This window comes from Nerophis ophidion, linkage group LG18 (assembly GCF_033978795.1).
Source record: "Nerophis ophidion isolate RoL-2023_Sa linkage group LG18, RoL_Noph_v1.0, whole genome shotgun sequence".
Lineage (NCBI taxonomy): Eukaryota > Metazoa > Chordata > Actinopteri > Syngnathiformes > Syngnathidae > Nerophis > Nerophis ophidion.
In genome coordinates, this window is record NC_084628.1 from 28247914 (window position 1) to 28257913 (window position 10000).

The 10000-nt window shown below is 38.6% G+C and overlaps 2 protein-coding genes across 5 annotated transcripts in view; one reads left to right on the plus strand and one right to left on the minus strand.

Annotated features, from left to right (window-relative positions):
* si:ch1073-83n3.2 (uncharacterized) overlaps nucleotides 1–6139 on the minus strand; it is an 18773-nt gene extending 12634 nt beyond the window's left edge. Inside the window, exon 1 of one of the 4 annotated variants that reach the window (XM_061877902.1) lies at nucleotides 5615–6139. The gene's annotated coding sequence lies outside the window, so the exon portion shown is untranslated. Of the gene's footprint in view, nucleotides 1–4093; nucleotides 4219–4863; nucleotides 5006–5550 lie in introns of those variants that run through there. The other 3 variants (XM_061877901.1, XM_061877904.1, XM_061877903.1) reach the window with 3 other exon arrangements.
* LOC133537062 (tyrosine-protein kinase receptor UFO) overlaps nucleotides 5756–10000 on the plus strand; it is an 85135-nt gene continuing 80890 nt past the window's right edge. The window contains exon 1 of the mRNA XM_061877906.1: nucleotides 5756–6153. Within this exon, the coding sequence (XP_061733890.1) occupies nucleotides 6027–6153 (127 nt within the window). The 5' untranslated portion in view covers nucleotides 5756–6026. The remainder of the gene's footprint in view (nucleotides 6154–10000) is intronic.

Genomic DNA, 10000 nt, shown 5'->3' on the forward strand with positions numbered 1-10000 from the left:
ATAAGAGAGAGAAAGAGAGAGAGAGAGTAATCCTCAATATTTAGGCCTTCCTTTAACTCTTGGTGGTCCGGGTGGGACTCGCCTCGGTTTGGAGCACCTCCCGCTCTGCCAGATTAAAACAGAGGGATTATCGTCCCGGCGCAGCTGGAGGCAACCGGATTAAAAGTGGATCCATACAGTTGGGGGGGCCGTTATGTAACACAGATGTGGAATATTTATAGCGTACTATAGAGATACACAATAGGGCAGTGGACACTTCATTAGGTACACTGTCTGATGAATTCTAATACAAAATCCTGCCTTTTGATTGACATATTAATTCAACGATATGATTGTCATCATAGTTTGGTGTGCCTGTTTCTAACATTTTCTGGATACACGCATGCACATATAATCTAATCATATTGTTTCTTCAATTTAAGAATAGTTGACCGTTTTTTTCCCCCTTCTCTGGGATTATATTCCCAGTTTTGATCTCGGACATCCCGTCACTTATACCAGTGGTTCTCAACCTTTTTTCAGTGATGTACCCCTTGTGAAAAGTTTGTTTAATTCAAGTACCTCCTAATCAGAGCAAAGCATTTTTGGTTGAAAAAAAGAGATAAAGAAGTAAAATACAGCACTATGTCATCAGTTTCTGATTAATTAAATTGTATAACAGTGCAAAATATTGCTCATTTCTAGTGGTCTTTCTTGAACTATTTGGAAAAAAAGATATAAAAATAACTAAAAACTTGTTGAAAAATAAACAAGTGATTCAATTATGAATAAAGATTTCTACACATAGAAGTAATCATCAACTTAAAGTGCCCTCTTTGGGGATTGTAATAGAGATCCATCTGGATTCATGAACTTATTTGTAAGCATTTCTTCACAAAAAAAGAAATCTTTAACATCAATATTTATGAAAAAATCTAGTTGTCAACACTGATTATTGCATTGTTGCATTTCTTTTCACAGTTTATTAACTTACATTCATATTTAGTTGACATTTTCTTCAATAAATGTATTTATTAAGGATTTTTGAATTGTTGCTATTTTTAGAATATTTAAAAAAAGTTCACGTAACCTTTGGCATACCTTCAAGTACCCCCATTTGAGAACCACTGATTTATAGCATATAAGAACATTATATTACTATTGAGCAAACTATGAATAATAAAACATGCCAAAACATGTGTCCTTTATCATAGCTGCACGTATGACGAAAAACCGCGTGAAAATCAGTGGTGTTCAGTGAGGTAAGGTTAATCAAATGCGCTGACAGTTAATTTCTCCTGCCAAATTAATTGCACTGAGTGGAGCGGATCACCACTTCAAGATGGCGTCCCCGCGTCTCGTCGGCACCAGTAGGCAGTAGCAGTCGATGCTGCGTACCCTGCTTATAAAATCTATGCCTCCAGCGGCCATGTGAGGAACATCTACAACATCCAAGCGGTGTGCTACAATTGCACACGTTACCAGCAGAGGGAGATAGAGGCCACACGTTGTGAAAGCTTTAGGTCACGTGATTACAGAGGGCCCCTCTGACGTGTCAGCATCCTTTTTTGGGGGGGACTTGACTTTAAAAAAAATTCAAGTTAATGATCCAAAGACATGCACCTGGGGATAAGTTGATTGGCAACACTAAATGGTCCCTAGTGTGTGAATGTGTGTGTGAATGTTGTCGGTCTATCTGTGTTGTCCCTGTGATGAGATGGCGACTTGTCCAGGGTGTACGACACCTTCCGCAAGAATACAGCTGAGATAGGCTCCAGCAACGCCCCCCCCCCCCCCTGCAACCGCAAAAGGAACAAGCGGTAGAAAAAAGGGTGGATGGATAAAAAAAGGGAAGAATGAAAAAATATATGTTATTGAATAATATTAGTAATGGTTAATAGTAAGAATAAATAAATGCGTTGTACTTAAAGAATAATTTTTAAAAAATAGTTATTAAATAATTGCAATAATACACTGCTATTACTAATGACACGAATAATTAAAAAAAAGTATTAGTTCTTGAGTAATAATATTAGTAATGAAAATAGTAAGAATAATTCAAAAATAGTTTTTATTGCTACTAATAATAATAATAAAAAAATATAGAAGTGTGGATGTTGAATGTTGTCTATCTGTGTTGGCCCTGTGATACAGTGGCGACTTGTCCAGGGTGTACTCCGCCTTACGCCCGAATCCAGCATCCCCCGTAACCCCAAAAGGGACAAGAGGTAGAAAATGAATGGTTGGATGGAAGTTATTGAATAATAATATCAGTAATGAAAAAAGGGAAACTTTAAAATGATTGAATAATATTAATAATACTACCAATATTAATAATGGTAATATTAAGAATAATACAAAAATATACAATTATTAAAAATGTTATTAGTAACGAAAATATATATTTCGTTAAATAGTTACTGAATAATTTTGATAACACTAATGATATAAATAATAATATTAAGAATAATAAATATATACACAAGTTATTGAATAATAATATTGGTAATAATAGTAGGAATATTTCAAAATAGTTATTGAATAATAGTAATAATACTAATAATACTAATAGGAATACAAATCTATAATAATATTAATAACAAAAATAGTAAGACTTTAAAATAGTTATTGAATATTACTAATAGTATTGATATTAGGAAGAAGAACAATTAAAAACATATACAAGTTAATAATATTAGTCATGATGATCATAACAAGAGGAATCCATAAACGTTATTAAATAATAATCATAATAATGATTATATAAGAAGAAGAATTCAAAAAACGAAAACGTTTGTTAGTGGACTTCCTGAATAATTTGAAAAAGTTGTTTGGGTTGTTTGAGCTCTGCCCACTGCAACAAGTAATCTACTTTATCCTCACTTCTAAATCCCTTTAAACATTTACACACACACACACACACACACACACACACACACACACACACACACACACACACACACACACACACACACACACACACACAGCCCCCCCTCCCGTGAGGGGCCATTGAAAGGATGTACAATGGGGGTCTTTTAGGGGACATTCTTCAGGGAAAAGCGAGGGAAAGACAACAAATACTATTCAACGTTGACGAACAAACATGTCTCTAAAGTGCTGAGTCAAAATAAAAGTATGATGTCATACAATATTCCAAAGCTTAACCTATTGTTACTACAACAATCTAGAAGATTTTTTTTTTTTTTTTTATCTTTCTAGTTATCATTTTGTATACGTATTGTTGCATTTGATCAACTGTATTGTTGATAATAGAGGTAAACTATTGGTATTGTTCATAACCAATAGCGCTTTTTCTATTTGTATTTGTATTGCTCCAGTTGTATAGTGTAAAAATGCTCATCGTCATTTCTATATTATTATTTATTTCTGTTTCTTTACTATCACATTTACGATCATATTTGTACATATCGTATTTGCTGGTGTTGTTCTATTGTTGTTGTTGTTGTTTTTGTTGTTATAGTTGTGTTTGTTATTGTTGTTTTTGTCTCTCTGTCTGACCCCCCTCTTATCCCCACAATTTCCCCCTCGGTCTTCCTTTTTTTCTCTTTCCATCCCCTCCTGCTCCGGCCCGGCTGCACCAAATGATAATATAAAGACATTTAATAAAGTCAAATTTAAAGGCCTACTGAAATGAGATTTTCTTATTTAAACGGGGATAGCAGGTCCATTCTATGTGTCATACTTGATCATTTCGCGGTATTGCCGATTTGCTGAAAGGATTTAGTAGAGAACATCCACGATAAAGTTTGCAACTGTCGGTGTTAAGAGAAAAGCCTTGCCTCTACCGGAAGTCGCAGACGATGACGTCGCAAGTGTGGGTGCTCCCCACATATTCACATTGTTTTTAATGGGAGCCTCCAACAAAAAGTGCTATTCGGACCGAGAAAACGACAATTTCCCCATTAATTTGAGCGAGGATGAAAGATTTGTGTTTGAGGATATTGATAGCGACAGACTAGAAAAAAAAAAAAAAAAAAAAACGCGATTGCATTGGGACTGATCCCGATGTTTTTAAACACATTTACTAGGATAATTCTGGGAAATCCCTTATCTTTCTATTGTGTTGCTAGTGTTTTAGTGAGTTTAATATTACCCGATAGTCGGAAGGGTGCGCAGTGTCTCAGGGAAGTCGACGGCAGCTTCATGGACGGCCCAAGCTCATCTTTTCTCCGATAAGAAGCGATTTTTTTAACCACAATTTTCTCACCGAAACCTGCTGGTTGACATTTGGTCTGGATTCATGTTCGCTTAGCTGCAGCTAAAATTATACACAAAGCAAACTACAACCGGCTACCCATGAATATACAACAATTCTTCTCAACAAAAGAGGAGAAATATAATCTTAGAGAAAAATGTAACTTAAAGGCCTACTGAAATGAGATTTTCTTATTTAAACGGGGATAGCAGGTGCATTCTATGTGTCATACTTGATCATTTCACGATATTGCCATATTTTTGCTGTAAGGATTTAGTAGAGAACATCCACGATAAAGTTCGCAAATGGAGAAAAGCCCTGCCTCTACCGGAAGTCGCAGGCGATGACGTCACATGTTGATGGCTCCTCACATATTCCCATTGTTTTTAATGGGAGCCTCCAACAAAAAGTGCTATTCGGACCGAGAAAACGACAATTTCCCCATTAATTTGAGCGAGGATGAAATATTCGTGTTTGAGGATATTTTCTAGATAACTAGAAAAAAATAAAATACTAATAAAAAAAAAGTAAAAAAAACAAAAAACGCGATTGCAATCGTGTTGCATTGAGACGGATTCATATGTTTTTAGAGACATTTACTCGGATAATTCTGGGAAATCCTTTATCTTTCTATTGTGTTGCTAGTGTTTTAGTGAGTTTAACAGTACCTGATAGTCGGAGGTGTACGTCCACGGCCAGGTGTTGACGCCCAGTGTCTCAGGTAAGTCGACGGCAGCTGTACGGGAGGCACAAGCTCAGCTGATCTCCGGTAAGTGGCGACTTTTTAACCAATATTTTCTCACCGAAACCTGCTGGTTGACATGTAGTCAGGATCCATGTCCGCTCTGATCCATAGTAAAGTTTCACCTCCGTAAATTTTAAACAAGGAATCACCGTGTGTTTGTGTGGCTAAAGGCCAAAGCTTCCCACCTCCGTCTTTTTAATTTGACTTCTCCAATATTAATTGAACAAATTGCAAAAGATTCAGCAACACAGATGTCCAAAATACTGTGTAATTATGCCGTTAAAGCAGACGACTTTTAGCTGTGTGTGTGCGCAGCGCTCATACTTCCTAAAAACGCGTGATGTCTTGCGTACACGTCATCATTACACGACCAAGACGAAACTCTTGGGAAATGTAAAATTGTAATTTAGTAAACTAAAAAGGCCGTATTGGCATGTGTTGCAATGTTAATATTTCATCATTGATATATAAACTATCAGACTGCGTGGTGGGTAGTAGTGGGTTTCAGTAGGCCTTTAAATAAGGCAACAGGAGAAGTATCCTACACTTCTCTTTTGTAAAGTAAATCTGAACCGCTAAAATGGGCATCTACATAAACTATATAATTTACCTGAGAAGCTGGACAGGACAAAAATAAATAAAAATAAAAATGATGTCGTACAATATTTCATTACCAATGCTTTTTGCTTTCTACTTCCGGTTTTCTTTCTGGCAATTAAAACAGCTGAAAAATTATGACAATTAGCAGCTTCCTCTTCTTCTTTTCTTTCTCTTCTTCTTGGTGGTAAAGAAGCTGACTTGTGGAATTTGAATCCTGCGTGAAGGAGGAGAGAAGAAGAAAGGAGGAGGAGGAGGAGGAGGAGGAGTAGGAGTGGAGGAGTTTTCGCGCACTGTGACGGAACACAAAAAAAAGTCCCCAAGTGGATTCAACTTTTTTCACCGCCGGTTTCATAATTCGGCACAACACCGGACTTTCCTTCTTCGCCTTCGGACTTTGGGATTTAACCAGCGGCGGACTTTGGGATTTAACCAGGGGCGGACTTTGGGACGAGACAAGGTTTCTAGTGTGGAGCTCGACAAGATGAGATGATGGACCCTGCTGATGTTTCCACCATGTTTGGGTCCACTTCCACGGGAGAACCGCGCCGCTGGCTCCTCACGCTCGCCGCCTTCCTGTCCGTCGTGGGGCCGACGAAGGTGTGCGGCGCCGCAGGTGAGAATGTGGACACACGTCATCTAGTTCAGTGTTTTTCAACCACTGTGCCGCGGCACATTAGTGTGCCGTGAGATACAGTCTGGTGTGCCGTGGGAGATTGTTTAATTTCAGTAATTATAGTCTGCAAGAAGGCTATGCAGAACGAAACTAAAACTGAACTGGCTACAAAGTAAACGAAAACAGAATGCTGGACGACAGCAAAGACTTAAAGGCCTACTGAAATGAGATTTTCTTATTTGAACGGTCAAAGCAGGTCCATTCTATGTGTCATACTTGATCATTTCGCGATATTGCTATATTTTTGCTGAAAGGATTTAGTAGAAAACATCCACGATAAAGTTTGCAACTTTCGGTGCTAAGAGAAAAGCCTTGCCTCTACCGGAAGTCGCAGACGATGACGTCACATGTTCAGGGCTCCTCACATATTCACATTGTTTTTAATGGGAGCCTCCAACAAAAAGTGCTATTTGGACCGAGAAAACGACAATTTCCCCATTAATTTGAGCGAGGATGAAAGATTCGTGTTTGAGGATATTTATAGCGACGGACTAGAAAAAAAAAAAGTTACAAAAAAACAAAAACGCGATTCGGACGGATTCCGATGTTTTTAGACACATTTAATAAGATAATTCTGGGAAATCCCTTATCTTTCTATTGTGTTGCTAGTGTTTTAGTGAGATTAATAGTACCTGATAGTCGGAAGGGTGTCTCCATGGGTGTCTTGACGCGCAGTGTCTCAGGGAAGTCGACGGCAGCTATGGACGACACAAGCTCAGCTTTTCTCCGGTAAGAAGCAACTTTTTACCACAATTTTCTCACCGAAACCTGCTGGTTGACATTCCGTCTTGATCCATGTCCTCTTGACCGCTCTGATCCATAGTTAAGTTTCACCTCCAGGAATTTAAAACAAGGAATCACCGTGTGTTTGTGTGGCTAAAGGCTAAAGCTTCCCAACTCCCTCTTTCTACTGTGACTTCTCCAATATTAATTGAAAAAATTGCAAAAGATTCAGCAACACAGATGTCCAAAATACTGTGTAATTATGCCGTTAAAGCAGACAACTTTTAGCTGTGTGTGTGCAGCGCTCATTCTTCCTCAAAACCTGTGACGTCTTGCGTACACGTCATCATTACACAACGTTTTCAAGACGAAACTCCCGGGAAATTTGAAATTGCAATTTAGTAAACTAAAAAGGCCGTATTGGCATGTGTTGCAATGTTAATATTTCATCATTGATATATAAACTATCAGACTGCGTGGTGGGTAGTAGTGGGTTTCAGTAGGCCTTTAATGTGATGCAAAGATGGCGTCCACAAAGTACATCCGAACATGACATGACAATCAACAATGTCCCCACAAAGAAGGATAAAAACAACTGAATATTTTTGATCACTAAATCATTATATCACAAAATAATATCATGGAAATGACTGCTGTCATTTGATTATAATGATAAAACATTGAACTTGTTATTTAGCTCACAAATATGGAAAATTAGAGGGAACATTTTCAGGGGGTATCCAAAATACGCCGACAGGGAGAAGTTTTTATTTACTCGATGAGTAGGATGCGTCTTGCTCTGCCGAACCCCTGAGGCCGACTCACCGAACCCCTAGGGTTCGATCGAACCCAGGTTAAGAACCCCTGCACTAAAACAAAGCAGATGCGGGAAATATCGCTCAAAGGAATATATGAAACTGGTACAGGAAAATATTAAATAAAGAGAAAAAGCCATAAATATAGGAGCGCAAGACAGGAACTAAAACACTACACACAGGAAAACAGCAAAAAACTCCAAATAAGTCACAGCGTGATGTGACAGGTGGTGACAGTACACCTACTTTGAGACAAGAGCTATAGTGATGCATGCTTGCTTATGCTTTAAAGTCATATCCAACAATTGCGAGAACGACTTTTTACTGTCAATATCAGCTGCTGAGTTTCATTTTTTAATGTTTTCTGCTGATGATGTGCCTCCACATTTTTTCTATTAAAAAATGTGCCTTGGCTCAAAAAAGTTTGAATAACATTAATCTAGATGCTAGCAGGACAGGTAAGCAGGTACGGCAGGTAAACCATGACGTCAGATTGCCGCTGAGCCAGCTGACGGCCAAGTCCAGAAATTACGTCACCATGCAGGCATGCTGCTCTTGTTTACACGGGGGAGATTTGTTGGTCTCGGCGGGGCGATGCTCCACAGGAAGTGGTCTTCAGGGAGTCAGTAGATCATGGGGGCCCCAAAATGGGATTCGGGGGTCAAATTTGGACCTCAAGTAATTTGATTTGGGAGACTTCCATAATTTATTGAATCAACGATACTGAAATTCCACGACATAGTGGATTTGCATATTTCTCCTCTTTTGTTGAGAAGAATTGTTGTATATCAGGGGTCTCAAACTCAATTTACCTTGGGGCCACTGGATGCAGAAACTGGGTGAGGCTGGGCCGCAAGAAAAGATTTCTTAAAAAAATCTAACATGCACTTTTTAATGAATTCACCTTCTTTGAATGGCTTTCCCGCCCTAGCAACATGCTTGCCAGGAAACACACAAATATCAGTACCCCTCACGACAATCTTCTCCTGATTTTCGCCCGGATTACAATATTAAGTCATTCAGTGATGGCATTGTCTTTAGTGTCCTTTACAACTTGCCGTCACATCTTCTTTTCCACCATACATATAGTGTGTCGACCCAATAACACATCGTATGCCTTGCAGAGTGACTGCAAGACATACTTGATCAACAGCCATACAGGTCACACTGAGGGTGGCCGTATAAACAACTTTAACACTGTTACAAATATACGCCACACATTGAATCCACACCAACCAAGAATGAAAAACAAAGTTTCCAATGCAGCCCTAACTCTTACGGGTTACAATAGGGCGGGTTTTGGGGGGTGGGTGTATATTGTAGCATGGAATAGTTAGGGCTGCATGGGATTCTGGGTATTTGTTCTGTTGTCTTTATGTTGTGTTATGGTGCGGATGGTCTCCCAAAATGTGTTTGTCAATCTTGTTTGGTGTGGGTTCACAGTGTGGCGCATATTTGTAACAGTGTTAAAGTTGTTTATATGGCCACTCTCAATGTGACCTGTATGGCTGTTGATCAAGTATGTCTTGCAGTCGCCTCCTGCGCCTACAGATTTCCAAATACAACATGAGACTGGGCTGGCACAATGTTTGTACAGGTCGTAGAGGACGCTAAATGCAGTGCCTCCACAGTGGCCCCTTAATATTGATGACCTTGTGAAATCCGTGAGATTGATTACATCTGGAGGAGCATTGAAAAATTGGGTGTCTTCCGGAAAAATTGAGGGTATACAATTATGACGCTGTAAAGCGCCATCCATATAAAACTTGCGGGCCGCACCAACATTAAGTTTTCAAATTAAGGTGCGGGCCGCAAAATAACGTCTCGCGGGCCAATAGCGGCCCGCGAGACGCGTGTTTGAGACCCCTGTTGTATATTCTTGGGTAGCAGGTTGTAGTTTGATTTGTGTATAATTTTAGCTGCAGCTAAAATTATACACAAAGCAAACTACAACCTGCTACCCAAGAATATACAACAATTCTTCTCAACAAAAGAGGAGAAATATAATCTTAGAGAAAAATGTAACTTAAAACATTTGTACGCACGTACAACACTTAAGACCTTCAGTACATCTGTATGTGGAATTAAACAATGTACTAATATGATCCACATCAAGAAACTCTTCAAACTTAAAGTGTTTGCAAAGTACAAAAAAGAATAATCATGATAAACATTCTGAATTTATTCACCCATTCATTATTTCATTCTCAAAATAATCTTACTTATCTCATCGTATGGAATAAAACTTC